The sequence below is a fragment of the Haliotis cracherodii genome, unplaced genomic scaffold (assembly GCF_022045235.1).
Source record: "Haliotis cracherodii isolate W230 unplaced genomic scaffold, xgHalCrac1.p SCAF_11, whole genome shotgun sequence".
NCBI lineage: Eukaryota > Metazoa > Mollusca > Gastropoda > Lepetellida > Haliotidae > Haliotis > Haliotis cracherodii.
The window spans coordinates 25,534,400-25,553,066 of record NW_027266266.1 but is presented as its reverse complement, the minus strand read 5'-3'; the positions used below and the strand labels follow the sequence as shown (position 1 = coordinate 25,553,066).

The 18,667-nt window shown below is 40.7% G+C and overlaps 1 protein-coding gene across 1 annotated transcript in view; it reads left to right on the top strand.

Moving 5' to 3' along the window:
• LOC139456366 (uncharacterized) overlaps positions 1 to 18,347 on the top strand; it is a 40,007-nt gene extending 21,660 nt beyond the window's left edge. The window contains exons 33-52 of the mRNA XM_071238019.1: positions 71 to 1,276; positions 2,947 to 3,041; positions 3,647 to 4,180; positions 4,553 to 4,730; positions 5,060 to 5,244; positions 5,430 to 6,127; positions 6,308 to 7,755; positions 7,878 to 11,131; positions 11,311 to 11,601; positions 11,923 to 12,033; positions 12,345 to 12,489; positions 12,646 to 12,785; positions 12,930 to 13,000; positions 13,110 to 13,965; positions 14,148 to 14,218; positions 14,573 to 14,711; positions 14,867 to 14,945; positions 15,481 to 15,614; positions 16,152 to 16,231; positions 17,280 to 18,347. Of these exons, the coding sequence (XP_071094120.1) occupies positions 71 to 1,276; positions 2,947 to 3,041; positions 3,647 to 4,180; positions 4,553 to 4,730; positions 5,060 to 5,244; positions 5,430 to 6,127; positions 6,308 to 7,755; positions 7,878 to 11,131; positions 11,311 to 11,601; positions 11,923 to 12,033; positions 12,345 to 12,489; positions 12,646 to 12,785; positions 12,930 to 13,000; positions 13,110 to 13,965; positions 14,148 to 14,218; positions 14,573 to 14,711; positions 14,867 to 14,945; positions 15,481 to 15,614; positions 16,152 to 16,231; positions 17,280 to 18,131 (10,567 nt within the window). The 3' untranslated portion in view covers positions 18,132 to 18,347. The remainder of the gene's footprint in view (positions 1 to 70; positions 1,277 to 2,946; positions 3,042 to 3,646; positions 4,181 to 4,552; positions 4,731 to 5,059; positions 5,245 to 5,429; positions 6,128 to 6,307; positions 7,756 to 7,877; positions 11,132 to 11,310; positions 11,602 to 11,922; positions 12,034 to 12,344; positions 12,490 to 12,645; positions 12,786 to 12,929; positions 13,001 to 13,109; positions 13,966 to 14,147; positions 14,219 to 14,572; positions 14,712 to 14,866; positions 14,946 to 15,480; positions 15,615 to 16,151; positions 16,232 to 17,279) is intronic.
• The last annotated feature ends 320 nt before the right edge of the window (positions 18,348 to 18,667 follow it).

The window sequence follows — 18,667 nt, the reverse complement described above, 5'->3', positions numbered from 1 at the left end:
CGAATCTCATCTCAAGTCTTGATGCTTGCTTGAAGAGTTATTCGGTAATGTGTGTCTTTCATGTTTGTAGTGCTCGTATGGATATGGAGATGGTGCCACTGGCCCTAAGACTGGAGGCATACGCTAAGGTACGGCTGATATTTAAAACTGTCACCGCATACAGGGGCAATATTTGGTACTATTCAACACCCACAATCAAGAACAATATTTTCACAAAGCCGAACAAAGGGAGTGACTCCTCCCCACCAACATTCTCAAAGAATTCTGTTGGTACCAGAAGCAAGAGATCTGCTGCTTCTGGGGGCTGTGAGGTGAGGCAGATAAAAGGACGCTCGCCATCAGATACTGCATTCATTCTGAAAGCTACATCCGATGATGATGTCAGTGAAGTGAAGATGCATTATGGCATAGGAACAATTTCAGGCGGTACGGATGTAGTTGACTGGACGGAAATGGCCGGAAACACACTTACAATGCCCATGAAGCTCCCGTTTGGAGTTCCTCTCTACTGGACATTAAAGGCCAGTAACAGTGAAGGCGGGGAAGCTAAAACACAGTGCATGCTGCACACATATGACAACACTCCTTCAGATGGTAGAGTTGATGAAGATTTCAGGATATCAAGTAATCCATTTGAACTTGGTGGCACAGTGGTTGTAATTGATGATAGCATAGTCGATCCACAACAGGAGATAGCCCTTGGATTCAGTTCTGGATCACAGGGGAATGAGGTCTTACCTTGGGAACCTATATCTCTTGAAAGAACCACAATGAGGTCAGGAGAACCAACAGAACTTAAATATTTCTCTCTGTCAAAGACTGGAAGTTTGACCGCTGAACCACTGAAAAGTGTTAAAACCAGGTTTGATCATGAATGCGCAAAACAGTGCATTGATTTCGGTCAAAACTGTGTTTCATTTGATTTTGAATATAATACACAGGTGTGTGACCTCCATTCTGTGGGGGAAGGCCCAAGTGCTGCTCTGAGACAAAATGGGAACTACAAGTCTTTTGAGAGACTTGGCGTTGGTCAGAAACATTACAAACTCTTCAAAAATCTTAATCTAACCCACAAGGAGACGTATTTCATGAATACCCACGTTACCAATGAACTTGGGTATGAGAGCCATCTGTCCTCTCATGGAACGCTCCTAGATCTGACGCCTCCCAGTCCTGGACCTGTTGGGAACACCACGAGGGATGAAACCACATTCGATGGCTGCTCAGCATCCATCCTCCAACGTTGTAAGGATCTGTCCAAACTACCCAATCACAGGTGAGTATGATTGTTTTCACCAGGTGGTTTGTCGTATTTTTTTAAACGATTATTAACATGTACCTGTGGAACGTACTGTACTTCATAGAAAATGCAATACATATATGATTATTCTGAAAAAAATAATGCAAATTTCAATACATATTCATGAAAATATCTTCTCGACTTTTACGGTAGTGAATAATATTGTGTACGAGCATGTTAATGCACGGCGCACAATTTGGATGTTTGCATGTTTGTTGGGCAGCCATGTGTTCTTAATGTGAACAGCGCACCATGAACAGCATTAACCGTGAAAAAACGCTAACACAATTCCATGGCTTGCTGAAAATTAAATTCTGCGCAACGTGGGTATACTGCAAAAAGGAATGAAGTAGCCATCTTAATGTTCATCGAAACACAATATCATCTTATTGGATACGTTATCTACAGCCGGGCAACACACATGACTTGTCAAGGGCCGGTCGTGCAAGTGTAACGTCACGTCACAAGACAACCATATTCGGTTGGAGCATTTACGGAATCGATACCAAGCTGCCACATTAACAGCTCGATTTATTCCTGGGTTGAGTTCACTAAGTGGCAGAACTGTACGCAACCGGTTGAGAGAGCACAACGTTCATCCCTGGTGTCAGGCGATATGCCTAATTGTGCGTCAAAATCACCGTCAGACATGCCTTACATGGTATAGACAGCACCTGAGGTTCAGAAGACAAGACTGGGACAGTAAACTGTTCAAGGATGAGACCAGGACCTGGATAACAATGATGGTCGTGCAAGGGTCTGCAAGCGTCCGGGAGTACGTTTTTGTGTTGCTAAATGGCAATTTGAATGGCGTACACTACCAGGACGACATCGTTCGAGATCATGCTCTACCCTTTGCGCAAATGCAGGGACGTAACATCTCGTTACAACAGGATAATGCCCGCCCACACGTTGAACGTGTTGTAACAGACATTTTGAGACAGCAATACATTTCTGTACTGCCATGGCTGGCTGTTTCATCCATAAACGATTTCTTGGATGAGATGGACGAACGCGAACGGCAGGTCCAGAACCCGCTGGTAACGCTATTTCAGTTAGGCCAATCTTTGGTTGACATTTGTAACAACATCGCAATCATCTGTTGTCTTCAATACCCCGCCGCTGCCTCGTCTGTATCAACGCAGATGGTGGTAATACCCGATTTGACGTTGTTAATTGAGTTGTTACACCGACCCCTTTTTAGGGCATGAAACTTTGTTTCCTGTTACAAGGATTGGGGTTTGTCATTAAATATGTTAAGATAATACACTGAATGAGCAAATATTATGTTGTTATTTTCATAACGTTTTATTTACACGACATTATATGAAGTACAGTTACTATTTTAGTCTGGTATGGTGAGAAGAAAACAAAATTTGTTTGCATGGGCCGTGTCATTTTGATGGTACCTTCATTACCTGTTATAAAGAAACCCAAGTGCTGAATTCTGATATGAGTTCATTGTATGACATCGTTTCGTAATTATACATGCTCATCCATTTTCCCAAAACATTGATTAAGATTGATTGATCATTGAATGTGAAAGAAGCATCGTCACTTCTCCCCGCAAATGCTCCACGAACATGTATATGAACGGGCTTTGTTAATTTACAAAAAAGTGTCGATCTAGAATCTCTTCTTTCTAGGAAAATAACTGATGGATCTGGTGGAAGTACTGTCTTCAATGGACACAACAAACGGATTGATGAAAAGTATACTCTTTCCAACAACCTTATTGCAGGTAAGCATTATTCACATAGTGATGATACCAGGTGTTCTCGGAAAGGTGAGTGTGTTCTGCCCCATTGGTGGCACCGGTCACAAACACATGCAAAAGCAAGTCAATTGTTCAACTGACAAAACACACGGAAATATATGGTACAACTCAAAATAGGAAATTGCATCGGACATCGGTCACTGATGCCTCAAATTTCGAAATGTCTTCCACATGTATTCATTAAACCTTTTTGAAAGCATTACTGAGGCCTTGTATGTTGTAACTTTTATCAAACAACTTCTGAGCAAGAATTGTATCACGATCTTTGAAATCTTCGTAGAAATTGTTACTTAAAAGTTGTGAAATCTAGACTACACAGGATGGAGCTGCTGGACTATTGTTCGACATAAAGGGAAAGTTGACTGTTGAAAAGTTGAAATCATCCCTATTGTCACACAGTCTTGTGGAGAGCATAAATGTCTTAGCAACTTGTACATAGATGTCATCAATCAGGAAGTCCAGCATTTCACATATTGTTTTCTCAGTTAATTTGAACTGCAATTTGCTTTCATTTTTGACAAATCGTCCTGAACCTCTGAAGATAGAAATAACATGAATGTTTAACACAGGGAACTGGGATGGCTTTCATGACAACGAGACTGGCATCTATGGCTACACCTGGGCTGCTGGTACATCTGTATGTTCAAACGATGTGGTGGACTACAACGACCCTCATGCTAAAATACCCAGCAGGAATGAGTGGACCTACAGCGGCTTGACCTCAGGCCTTCATCTCTCTGATGGGCCTCATTACGTCACAGTTCAAGCTGTCAACAACATCATACATGGCGGGGCTCTTGTCACGACAGTGTGCCACTCAACACCCATCATAGTCGACACGACACCGCCCATCTTTAATAGCATTGATGAAGTCTTCTTTGATGGCGATTTTGAGCTACTTGGACTGTACTACAATGGATCCGATCCTCTATCAAAAATTGCCCATGTCCACTTTGGGCTTGGATTAACACAGAATGATGTCAGCCTGCGATCCTATGAAGAATATAAATCCTTTGGTGACCCAAAACCATATGTACTGGTTGAAGATTTTGTCCTGGCTCAAGGAGTTTCTGCTTGGCCTAGAATTCGACTTACAAACAGTGGTATGTAATGTGTTTTTTGTCAAGAAATACCCCTTTTGAATACACACTTGGCAGCAATGTTCTTAATAAGATCACACGATCGTTAGATTTGTTGATGGTTTAACCTTCACAGCTAACGAAGTGTCCCTTTACATAGAATGTGTCAAGTTTAAAAGCAGATCACTCACTCACTCACACACCTATTCACACACACAACCAAGGACCAAACCACCCACGCAATCACCCACCCACTCACTCACTCACCCACCAAACCAACCACTCTATCATTCACCCACCCAACCAACCACTTTCTCACCCACTCAACCATTCCTCCACCCACCCACCCACTCACCCACTCATTCATATCATATCATACAATTCTACTGTGTCTAGTGGGTCTCTCCACAAGTGGCCACGCCAATGAACCGATCATTGTGGACGACTCTCCGCCAGTAGTTGGCATCATCAATGACGGGGCCGTTGTTGGTGTAGATGTGGACTACCAGGCAGATGCGCATTCCATCTGCGCTCAGTGGGAAAATTTCTATGACTCGGAATCTGGAATTAAGAGGCATGTTGTTAATAACATCCTTTACAATAAATGATAATGCACTAATGCTTTTACTAAAAGACTTTATTCTTAAAGATAATTATTGATGTCATAAGACTACTTTTGTGCAGTAATCATTTCATTTTTCATTATCTATTAGTTTACGCATGATATTATGTAATTGTTCCCAGATCAGGAGCCTTGGCACTGATTTATATTTATATTCTTAAATAAGAATGTATTTATTACCACAGAAAGAAGACATGTTAACGGGAAAATCGCGAATGGTTTCATCTGTATACACCAGCTGATATGTTTCATACCAATGATATTCAGCTATTTCTTCTCAGGTACTTGTGGGGTGTTGGTACCTCGTCTGGTATGGACGACGTTGTCAAGTTCAAAGTGGAGGACCGTACAGTCCACAATGACTGTAGCAGTGTTTCACTGACTCACAACACTACATATTACTCAACCATCATAGCATTCAATGGAGCTTTGAACATGAAGAGGGTTAATTTTACTTCAAATGGAGGTATATAAACCCTTGCCAAAGAAAATATATGTAATATCAAGAACAAATGTCAGTTAAAATTATATATAACTTAAGTTTCCATCAATACTGACGATACATTTTATATCCTACACACAAAAATCTGATCGATTTTCATAAAAGTAAAAAACAATGTTCAAATATTTGATCCTACAAGTCTGTTACAGTCCTGGTGGATATCACGGATCCAGTAAAGGGCTGGATCAAAGATGGAGGTGATGCAACACATGATGCCACTTACTCCTCAGAGCAAGCTCTGATTCAGGCTGTTTGGGGGGGTTTCTCTGATGCTGAGAGTGGGATTGTAAAGTATGAAGTCGACATATATATCAACAACCAACACAGGAAAACTAACACAATCTTACCAAGCCAGGATGGCCAGTTGAACTACTTGAACGAGAAAACACTCGAACTGAAGCAAGGTGATGTCGTGTATACGAAAGTCAGGGGATTCAATGGAGCAGGAAAGAGTGTCGAAGCCTCAACCAATGGCTTTACACTAGACCTGACACCGCCAGTAGCCTACTTTGTTCACGACAATGATGGGCAACAAGAGTTCCAGTTGGATAAGACAGGACTTCATCTATCATGGAAGTTTGAGGACGCTGAATCGGGTATCGAGAAGTATATGGTTTCCGTTTTCGAAAACTTCGCTGGCATGAAGAGAAGAATCTGGCCCTCGACTGACGAGGCAAAGGACATACCCGCAACAGGAGGGCAAATATCCTATCCTCTGACAAGTCTTACCCTTGTGAATGGGGCACGCTACTTTGCCCATGTAATAGCTGTCAATAAAGCCAAGATGTCAAAAACTGTTGATTCTCCAGGTGTGGTGATCGATTACACACCACCAGAAGTAGAGAAGGTTCGTGTGCTGAATTACGATGACAACTCTCAAAATATATTTTGTTCCATATTCTGATTTCTTTACATTGCCATTGAAAATGCCAATGAAATCTAGTAGTTTCAGGGAAACTTGAGAATTAAAATATGAGCGTTATTGACATGACTACATCAGTGTTTGATTCTATTTGGCTTGTTTCAGATCCACCTTGGGCCAATGAAGGAGGATGAGGAAATTGAAGATGGAAAACTTATCCATACCGACAATTCCAAAATGACAATCTCCTGGAAAGTAAGTGATGATGAAAGTGGCATCAGTGATGTATATGTTGCCATTGGAAAATCGGAACATGATCAGTCCATAACCAATGGGTTTCTCACTTTCTCACAGACAAGTGAGGTGACACTGAGACATCTGAAACTTATTGATTCTCTGACAAGTGGCAACTACTACTACATCCAGATTAAGGTAAAGAATGGTGCAGGTGCAGAATCCAATGTAACCATTTCCAGACCAATTAATGTCCTACCTGGAAATGTCCCAGGTGTGATATATGATGGAAGGAAACGTTTCATTGATGCAGACTACCTGCATGATAAATCAACCTTTGCGATGTCATTCGCTGGTTTCAAAAGTATTGCCTGTGGTATTGTTGCCTATGAGTGGGGCATTGGGACTGAGCCTTATGTGACAGATATTGTGCCATTCACTGGCTTTGGAATTGTCAAGACAAATGAATCATCAGGCTTTGGACAAATTAACATCCAACTCTTTGATGGTGTGAAGTACTTCACGACAGTTCGAGCAAGAACTGGACACAGTTGTCATGAGGAACACATTGTTTCAACATCTGATGGTATCATGGTGGACACAGAGGGACCTATAATCAAGGCATCCAACAGAAAAGGACATACAATCCCAGATGTTACATCCTGGGGAGTGGTGTTCCAGACTGACACCGACATAGTTGAAGTAGTTCCTGATGTCACTGATCCCTCTGGAGTAAATGCAAGCCATGTATGCTTAGGTTCCTACCCATATGAGGATGACATCCACAAATGCAGTATTCAGAATGAAAAGAGCGTCAAGGGACTACATCTGCAGCCAGGATCATCAGTATTCATAACAATCGAGGCCAAAGACAATGCTGACAACAGTGCTGTATGGGAGTCTGTTGCCTTGATCCCTGATTCCACTCCACCCGAACTGGTTAACTTCACATGTACAAAGGAAATTTCCAGCATTAAATCTGGAATAGCTTGTGTTTGGGATCAAGCAAGGGAACATGAGAGTCACATGGAATCTATCCGTATCTGCCTTGGTGTGGCTGATAATCCCTGTTCACTGTCTCCTTTTGAAAACATACCACTCCAAAAGAGATCATGGAAAACTGACATCTTTAGAGTTATTGACAAGGTAAAAGACGATAAGATATTTGTTACAGCTCACCTAGCAAATGCCATGAAGAAGGAAACTAGTTTGACTAGAGAAGTCATCCTTGATTCAACAATACCTACAGCTGGTCGAGTTTTGATTGTTACCAATGACCGATTGAGAGATAAAACTACTCATAAGCAATGTCAAGTGCCAAACTCCTTCGTTGAGGTGATCATAACAGGATTTGAAGACATTGACACAGGCATAAGCAGGTACCAAACTGTTGATTGTCGCAAAGATATGTAAATGTTTAACTATACTAACAGTGTCACTTATATAAAACCAGTGTTTTGTGTTGTGAATATTTCGTATCATCATTGTTTTCCTATTTTAGGTGTGAAGTTGGACTGGGTCGCGAACAGGGCTCAACAGATGTTCACAGAATGATAATTGGCGAGCCGGAGACAGTTATTTTCTTTGGAAGACTATCTCTACAACCAGAAGATAAAGTGTACGCTACAGCAACATGTATAAATAGGGCTGGTCTCTCAGGATCTGCTACATCTGAAGCAGTGGTAATTAGCCCATCCCCACAACTTACAGTTACTGATGGCTCTGAAGAGAAAGACGAAGATTTCCAGACAGGTCTCTCAGCTCTAGAAGGACACTGGCATTACAACAGTGGTTGTCCTGTGGTTAAGACTGAGTGGCAGATTATGACAGTTAGCTGGACTGTTTTCCAAGACTTCACACCAATACCAGAATCCCACGGAACATTCTTCAATGACGAACTCCATCTCACAGCAGGATTTACCTACATCAACGTGATTCGTGTAACTGATGCCATAGGAAGAATTCACATCGCATACTCTGATGGTGTGACTGTTCTCATAGAACCACCACACCCAGGGGCCGTCAGGGATGGGATGGATAAAGATACAGATTACCAGACGTCTACAGTCGAACTATCAGCCAACTGGGATGCGTTTGGTAAGCCAAATAGTACAGATGCCACTCAGGAGATCGATCGATATGAAGTTGCGATAGGTGATGATGTCAAGAACCCAGCTTCACGATACAACGTCCATTTCTTTGAAACTGCCTACCTCAATACTTCGTACACATTCAGAAATCTGAAACTGAAAGCTAAGTTGATAACATATTACGTAACAGTACGTGCATACAGCAAGGCTGGGAGTTTTGAAGAAGCATACTCAGATGGCATTAAGGTTGGATTTGATTTGGACATATCCCCTGGGAGCATTGACTTAAACAAGTACAGTGATAGTAGTGAGGATCTAAAGGTCTCATGGACTGGTTTCTACTCAGATATTGGACTCACAGAGTACACTGTTGGAGTCAGCAAGGATAGTATTACCCTTCCAGTCAATACTACTAACTGTAAGTCACTGATGTCTGCCATTTCCACATACAATTCATCCTTCAGATCTGCTGGACATGACACTGTAGTGCATATGCACAATCTAAAGCTTCAACAAGGTCATTCTTATTATGTGACAGTCATTGCTCATGACAAGGTTGACTCATGCATTGGTGTGTCTGAAGGTCATGTGACCATTGATACAACTCCACCTACACAAGGTCATATTTCTGCACTTGGAGGTGAGAGTGCAAAGGTTCTGTACATCAGCAGCAGCGATGAGGTGACCTTACACTGGAGTGGCTTTGAGGACAATGAAAGTGATATTCAAACATACCACATACAGCTGTATTCAGAAATGCCCTGTAAGCACGAATCGAAGAAACTGGTCAAAGTAATGGATGTTCACAATAAAACGCATATTACTCTATACAGTTTGAATCTAACTCTCACTCTAATGTATACGTTTACAATATCTGCCATCAACCGAGCTGGTCTGAATACTACAGCTGCAACACTGCCTATCCTCATCGATGTCTCAAGGCCACAAGCCGGAACTGTGAAAGTTGGTGGAGACTGGCACACATCAAGGACCTTCCAAAGTGAAAATGATAGAGTTGTAGTGCAAACGGCACTAGCCAGAAGCAGGAAAGGGTCAGAATGCAAACGGAGTAAGGAAATATTCCCCAAACCTTCAAATAAGGAACACTGGCAAGTTCTGGTCAGATCAGACATATCAAATTCCTCTGCTCTTGTAGATAAGTATGCACAAGTGGCCCTCACATATGATGAAAATTTAAAAGATGTCATACGTGGAGGGTTAATTCTTTACCTTGAGGATTCACTAACAGAAGGAAATTACACATTCAAGTTATTAAGTGCAAAAGGACAGAATATCATCACTTCCCTACATATTGAATTCTCTGATATATCTGCCTACCAAACTCCAGTCCTGAAGGACATACCAAGACTCGATGATGATGTGTCTGACAAAACCAACACAACTCTCAATGAAACTGAAGAAGTAGTTCAATGCCTTTCATCACCAGGAGTTGCAGTCTTCTTCTATGGCTATGATGATGATATTCATGCTTGGAAAGGACGAATCTGTTTAAGAGATGATAGTAAGCAAACAGAATCCTGGTTTGACTTACCTGGAGATCCATCAGACTATGTTTATGAAATAAGCCTAAGATTCATGAAAGACTTTGAGAATGTGAAGGTAACATGGAGGACAACACTTTTCATCGAAGGTCATCGTAAAGCAGATATTGAAGGTTACACATTTTCTGGAAAACCAAGCATCATCTACCGTGTACACAATCTCAATTATTACAAGCCTCCTGTTGGAGATCCTCTCCATCCATTCTTTACACAAGCTGTACTGAGCTATTTGGCAGTACCTGACACAGTTGACAGAGAATGTTTACATGGCGAACCATTCTATGATGGAGAGAGTGGAGTGAAAGAATTATGGGTTGGGATTGGAACAAATAAAAGCTTCGTGGACAATGTGCTTCCATTCAAATTGGAATCAACGTTTTGTCTACCATGCAAGGATAGCTGTATGGAAGCATGCGATCCAAACTGCTCTGTTTCATCTATTGAAAAACTGTCTGTCCTGTCACTGGAACTTGTGAACCTAACTCTGGATCACAGCGAAAAGTTATCAGATAATAAAAACACAAACTCCTCAAAACTGATGGATTTTAAAGCTCCAACATACTATATAAGTGTGAAGGCTGTGAACTTTGCAAATCAATCAACTGTTGTGACGTCAAATGCTTTCCAAGTTGACATCACTCCACCAGAGTTCCAGTACATGATGTGTGTTGATCCTCAACACTCTCTGGACGAACCTACTGACTTCATAGGCTCTAATAACAGTGTTGGGGCGTTCTGGGAGTGCAGTGAAGATGTCAGTGAGATAGCTGAATACACACTTCAGATTGGCAGAACAAAAGGAGGTCACGATGTTTTGAATGCAACCTCTGTTGGGTTAAAGAGAAAGGTTGGTTTGACACTGGAGCATGCGACCATGGACGATGGCAAAACCTACTATGTCACTGTGACAGCTATAAATTCAGCAGGATTATTTACCCAGACGGTATGCAATGTGACCATAATGATGGGGGCACCTGCTGTTTCTAGTGTCTACACACAAAGTCTCTTTACCTCAGGGTACACAAAGCATGCCGTGTCACTGACACCCTCACAACACAGTATCGGTATCCGTGTACATGGTGGATATGGCACTCTTTACTATGGTGAGTTTATGTCTTTAACCTGTCGTAATTTTTCCAGTCACAAATATAAATCAAGCTAGGATTTTCAAAGCAAAATCGGTAAGATTGATGTATATGATTGAAACATTATTAAATCAACTTAGAAGAGAACAACATAGCAGAGTGGTTTTACTTTATTGCAAATTGTGTTGCTGTTTTAGAATGGACTATTGGCACCGTCCCCGCAACTGATGACGTCTTCCCCATCATCAAAGTGGCAACACAAGCAGATTCCAAAATATCTATTGAACAAGGACATCTGTTGATCGATGGAAAAATTACAAACATATCTCTAAGTGACTACAATACTAATGACACAGATAGCAATACCTCCAAAGCAGATGGGTCCTTCCTGATGCTCGAGCCAGGCAGGTGCTACTATCACAGTCTACATGCTGTGAGCCGTTCCCATGTTGCGGTTGCTGTGTCTACCCAACCAGTCTGCGTTAAACGTCAGTATCATAGTTTTCTCTATCTATTGGCTAACGATTGTTCCCCTTATAAAAAAGCATTTATGTTATTTCTTACAGGGGGATAGTTTGTATTATAGTACAATTTAAGTAATTTACGTATGTGATCTGTGAATAGGGTAAAAATAGGACATGTCCAGAGCATGAATAATAATCTGAATGACAAATGAATGTGTATCATCTCAAACCATACTGTATGTGCATCGCTATGATTTTAGATACATGTCAATGTTCACAAATACTTCCGCACTTCCAGCCATTATTTTTTCCAAAACCTTATCGGCACATGTATATTCGTTTCAGGAAAAGATGACATTCTTGTTGAGCTTGAGGATAATAATAACACCATGAAGTCGGTGGTCATTAATGCATCATCTGGTGGTGGCAATGAAACACTGCACCTGACAATTAAAGGTAGTGTTGGCTCCCTGCAAATATATTATGATTATAATACTAGCATAACATGTGTAGCAGTTAATTCATTATTTATTTTGGTCAACATATGTGTATATTAGGATTATACACTTGCACGCATATATGATTGTTACAGTCAACTTTCTTTTTGTCAATAGTTTTGACGTTGACATACAAAATCACAAACTGTGTGAATATTCACTCTGTGGCAGGCTCATTGAAGTAAATCACTTATGCTTCGTGTGAGTAATCAATGTAGGATATAGTATTCCCTAAAATGCTTATCACATTCCTTATGTGTTTTTATATAGGTTACAACGGAAGCCTCCTCATTGGCACTTTAAACTCAACTGATTTATCCATGATCTATGGAAGTGCAGCGACTGCAGAATATGTTCCTTATATTACTGATCCCCGGGAAACATTGGAAGCTACTTCAAGGCTTCTCCATGGGCGGTATGAAAACTTTCTGTGCAAAGTAACACTCGCAAAACATCAGTGATCGCTATGGCTCAACACGAATCTAATATGAATCATAACAAGATTTTACTTCAATGGTGATTCTGTTTTCAGTGGTAGAGTTGAACATTTTTTTATTTCTTATTGAAATAGGATCATAAGGCCATCGGGACTGTCATTCTATATCTCACCAGCCACTGAAGCATTTGTGGACCCGTTGATGGATTTCACTGTTCATGGTATTTTCCCCAAGGATGCAAACATGACCATTGCCCTGCTGTCTTGGAATAAAGGTATGACATAACAACGAATACACTTCCAATGCCAATTGAAAACGAATGTCTCCACCTGTGCTATTTTGTATCTAACTGCATCGTTTGGCATTGAATGTGTAAAACGTGATAAGCATATATATGTGTGTCTGTGTGTGTCTGCAGATACAGAAAAGTGGGAACTCTCTCATGAACGCTGTCCGAAAGATCTAGCAAACAACAGTGCAACTGGAAAGGTAACAACTGACATTTTAAAATCAATAAATTGTTATCTTAAATACAAGCTCAATCGCACGATTTGATATTAGTTACTCAAGAAAACTAATTAATTTTGTTTTACTTCAGCTGTGCCTCCAAGGCCAGAGACATTTAATGAATGGAAAAGAATACATCGCTAGTATGCAACCCCAACTGCTGTGTCTGTTTGAAATAGACAAGGAAGTACAGAATACACCACCAGTTGTCATCACACAGAACATAACTTCCGACGAAGACCAACCACTGATAGAATACATTGATGTCACAGACAGAGAGGATGATCTTATTTCCTTTTCACTCGCGGGCCAAGGACAACATGGGAATGCATCTATTACCACTGATGGCTATCTTACCTATTCTCCAGAACCTGACTATTGTGGAGAAGATACAGTTACGGTAGAGGCAAAAGAACAGAACGTTCCTCTTGGAGCCAAGACATACAATGTACTACAGGACATCCACATCCAGGTCCTCTGTATTGAAGATCCTCCAGAACTACGATTCATCAGTCCGAATGATGACGTGTATGATGCCGATGTTGATGCCACTGTCAATGTTGAACTTTTGTCTTCGGCAAGTATCTCCACCAGTAAACTCCTTGGCTTCTTTGTTTTATCCGATCGAGACGTTAGCAAACTTGACATTGTATTTGATTCAGCAGCTGCAAAAGAGGTTAACATTGAACTGAAGAACACGACCCAGACAGAGTCTATGAAAGCACTGAGCAAGCTGGGCCATCACAAAGAGAAATCTTATCTGGTGTATGGGGTCTGGGTCATCATGCCTGCAAATTCACAGCATAACAAAACAATCAAATTCCGAGCTAAAGACGACGAGAAGGTCCACAGTAATCTCATATCCTTAGAAATATCGGTCAGAAAGGGTTCATGCCAAGGTCAAGCTTGTGATGCAATCAAAACCCAGGGCCTGAAACGTGATAAAGGTAAGCCACCGCCGTAAATTGAGTAATGCTATAAACTATATGAATTCGAAGTATGTGTTATTTCCTGAAACTTCATGTGTAACTACGTTGTAAGAAGAAACATATGTATTTAAGTACAATTCCAAAAAAATCCATATGATGTAATGCAATGATGTACAATTCCTTTGATTTGTTATCTACAGCTGAAGTCTTCAGCGACCATCAAGCAGTACACAAGATGCTCACACCGCCTCCTCAGTTGTTCAGGAACGATGTAAGGACATCATATCTTCTCATCTATATTTGACACATTCATCAAATTGTTAGTGTGAATAATTGAAATGGAATGGAAGCTATGTGAAAAATTATGTAAATATATCCGTGAAATGTCGCGTGATTTGTTGACCAACATGACAAACTAGCCGTCTGTTGGTAATAACTTCGTCCCAAAGGCATACGTCAAATTCGTTGAATGTTTTGTTCTCAGAATTCCGAGCACATACTACTCTGTAGGTTCCTTTCGCATTTTTTGCATTATTACTTAATGTGGAGCTGGTTGGACTATATCATCACTATTGTTTTCAACATTTCATCGTACATTAGGACACTATTCTATGATTGTATGCAGTTTCTCGGAAAAGGATCTTTGCAAAGTGGAGCATCAGGATTGCAGGGGAGGAGTATATCTCTCAGCAGGGACGGAATCTTCTCACTGGCTTTAGATTCTTCTGAGGCCACAGAGCATATTATGATCTTGACAGCATCAGGTTTGAATTGTTTTGATTATAACAATGTTACAATACTTGAAGATGTTGGTAGTAATGTGGCGATGACAATATCACAATATGACCTCAGCAAATTCATCTCAGCATTGAACTTTAGGTCCTTCCTCATGTTTCTCCTAATCCCTTCTGTTGTTTAGGAAAAGTGAACATCTCTGCATCTGACCAAGTCCCTGTTGAAGAAATGAACATGAACGCAGACCGACAAAATAAAGGGAGGTTGGTAAAACTGTTGTGAATTCAAAGGCAAATAAACGGATTGCAACTGTTTCCATGGCATTTGCTTGACTAACCAATTGATTTTTTGTGTGTTTGTTGTTTACATTAAGTAAATAAAGCGACAAAACCCTTTCCATATCCAACACACGTCTCGCATAAAGAAGAATCGTTTGTACGATTCCGACGATATCATGAGCATGTGTTTATGAATCACTTTCAAGTTTCGTGACTGGCTGATAAAAGAGTGGGCGGGACTTTTGTTGACTTATTGCACTGAATGATGACTATGGTTTCGTATGGTTGTCTACAATTTGCTTGTCTTTTGTCATTTGCGAAGTTGTTATTGTTTCTTATTTATTACTAAGAATTAACTTTAGCGTTCATTGATGTGTTCATCAGTCAGTCGCATTTTATTTGCAACATAGCAAATATGTTTGACTTTTTTTAACTGTTGCATATGTCTCAAATATTAATCAAGTTTTCATGGGCTCTATGGCGTTTTTATGACCATAATGTTTCTTCCACTGTGTTACAGGTTTGTAGAGCAGCTCGGCACACCGCTAACTGTGAATGTTAAACCCGAAGACCTAAATGGGACGCATATAGACATTAGAGTTAAATCGGCGCACGACAACACGACCAGAGTCAAACTGTTCTTCAAAGGCAATGGTAAAGCCGCATTTATATTGTTCATTTGAACATTTCTTCCAAATCACAAAGTGGAAGTGGTGACATTTCCCGAAGAATATTGTTGTATATTAACATTTCACACTCACACTCTTTAACCTCAGTAGGTTTCATTGATGGAGTGTCTTGTTTGACATCATGATTAATCACCGTTTAAGTTAACATGTAATTTATGCAATGAAATCTGACGAAATTAGAAGACTTATTGTCTCAAAAGCATGTTTCAAACTGTGGACAGAAACAATATTTTTGGGCATTGTGATTAGCAAAACGGTTTAAAGGAGTTCACACATGTGGGCCCTGGAAGATCCTTTTGATACATATCGATTACCGTATCAATTTTCCCTGTCTCTACATTTTGTAACTGCATGGTTAAGTGGGAAGACTTTTTATACCAGGATATGTATGTCTGTCAACTGATTACCCAAACGTTCCATTGATGGCAACTATGCATAAGACGGGACATGAATAGATGAGATACATCAAACATTCTGTATTCACATCGTTTGTTTTCTTCAGATGGTGCATGGCATCCACTGCCTGATGTATGTAAGAGAGCTAAGTCGACTGTTCTGACAGAGGACCAGTACCTGGTTTCTGTAAGTGCATCTCAACCTATACTACATAGTGAAACCCATGCATGCCATTGCGCGATATTGATCGCGGAGGGTAATGTTACATTGATAGTGGATGCAAGTGCGGTAGTAAAGGATTGTGTGGTCGTGGTAGTGGAGAGTAATGTTATATTGATAGTGGATGCAAGTGCAGTAAGTAAAGGATTGTGTGATAGTGGAGGGTAATGTTATATTGATAGTGGATGCAAGTGTGGTAGTAAAGGATTGTGTGGTCGTGGTAGTGGAGAGTAATGTTATATTGATAGTGGATGCAAGTGCAGTAAGTAAAGGATTGTGTGATAGTGGAGGGTAATGTTATATTGATAGTGGATGCAAGTGTGGTATTAAAGGATTGTGTGATCGTGGAGGGTAATATTATATTGATAGTGGATGCAAGTGTGGTAGTAAAGGATTGTGTGGTTGTGGTAGTGGAGGGTAATGTTATATTGATAGTGGATGAAAGTGCAGTAAGTAAAGGATTGTGTGATAGTGGAGGGTAATGTTATATTGATAGTGGATGCAAGTGAGGTAGTAAAGGATTGTGTGATAGTGGAGGGTAATGTTATATTGATAGTGGATGCAAGTGCGGTAGTAAAGGATTGTGTGATAGTGGAGGGTAATGTTATGTTGATAGTGGATGCAAGTGCGGTAAGTAAAGGATTGTGTGGTCGTGGAGGGTAATGTTATATTGATTGTGGATGCAAGTGCGGTAGTAAAGCATTGTGTGATCGTGGTGGGGGATGGGGTGGCGGGGTAATGTAATAATCATCTTAGAGGCTCGTATGATGTTGTTTATAGAGGGTGTTGTGAACGTAAAGGTAAGTGTGATAGATGTTGAAAGCGGACAACAATTTTGACGATGGGTAGTGCATCAGTATTTTCGGCAATAGATGGAGTTTAATGTTGCTTTAATTGAAAACAAATATATATTGTCGAGACTGATATTGATAGATGGCAGAACATATAACCACTAGACGTAGGCATAAAAGTTCCTTTATTTTATTAATGAGTCTATTCTTTTGTATTGTTTCAGTTATGTCCAGTTCTCTTTGATAAGATGAACCTTACGAAGGCCAACAATGGAGACGTGTCGATTTACATGGCAATATTTGCCCTGAAGAACACCCCTGTCAACACCCCACCCTTTCTGGAGGACGTTGTAATCTATGTTCAGGAGAGTCATTCACTAAATCACCAAATCAAGGCAAAAGATGCTGAGGGGGATAAATACACATTTAGTATGACGAAACAACCAACACATGGCTACGGTGACCTCGACGCCACAGGAAACCTATTCTATTCTCCAGCGCCTCACTATAGTGGTCTGGATCATATCGAGGTTGAGCTTGCGGAAGTCCCTGTAGAAGGGTTCAAACCAAAAGCTCAAAGATATACAGTCACCATCACTGTTACTGCAGTGAACGACCCGCCCATCATCTATTACCTTCCTCCAGACAGTGGTATGTTCCGGGTAGAAAATCATGACCTAGTGGAACTCGACATTACAAGATCAATCCCCTACCAAACAACTGTCGTTGACCTCGGCAACGTCGTCGCAGCTGACTGGGATGAGAATGATGACTTCACATACCAGATTATACACCTGAATAAGACAGATCACTACTTTGGTGTACAGTCAACCACTTTACCTGATTCGATCTGGACCACCAAGCTCTCTGACATCAAACAGCTTCCACAAAAGAAGGCCTCCAAAATAACGTTGCACTTACCATCAGAGTTCAAGGGTACCTTGATGTACAAGGTAATTGTAAAGGACATGGCAGGGGCACAGGTTGGGCTGGATCTGAACGCCAAGGTTTCCTACAACTTCTGTCAGGCTGGAAGTGCGTGTATTGATCACGTCAGCGCCAAACGCATTGCCTAAAGAATTCGACATCCTGTTCACAGAACGCTTTGCTATACTGTATCTACACTTTTAATTATGCATTGTGTTATTACAGCAAAATTCATAATGTGTTACACAAATACAGAAGCATACACAACATAATCTACCTGAGTATGATCGATGTTCAGGAAGGTATTATATTGCCATGACTTATTGTAAATAATTTGAATAAAGGCTTTTTGTGCATCTCAAAAACGCGTTTATTCAAATGTTAATTCATCTTTGTACTAATTGTTAGAGGTTGGTAACTTCACTGTCGCATTAGCATGTGGCTGTGGGCCTAGACAACACAAGGATGGTGGGTACAATCCCGACATAAACACAATCTTAAAGAGGCTTCGTTGAAAGAATCTTATGATTGTGTTTCTCCAAAGACACTTGTCGGAATACCTCAAACCAATGGTATTCTATACCTGATATCAGCAGTCACCTACATGTGTGCTTAGCACATCATCTGCTCCTCCTTCTACAGAAAAGGGAGTTAATGTTAAGTCATTTTGGTGGTATTTTAGCCA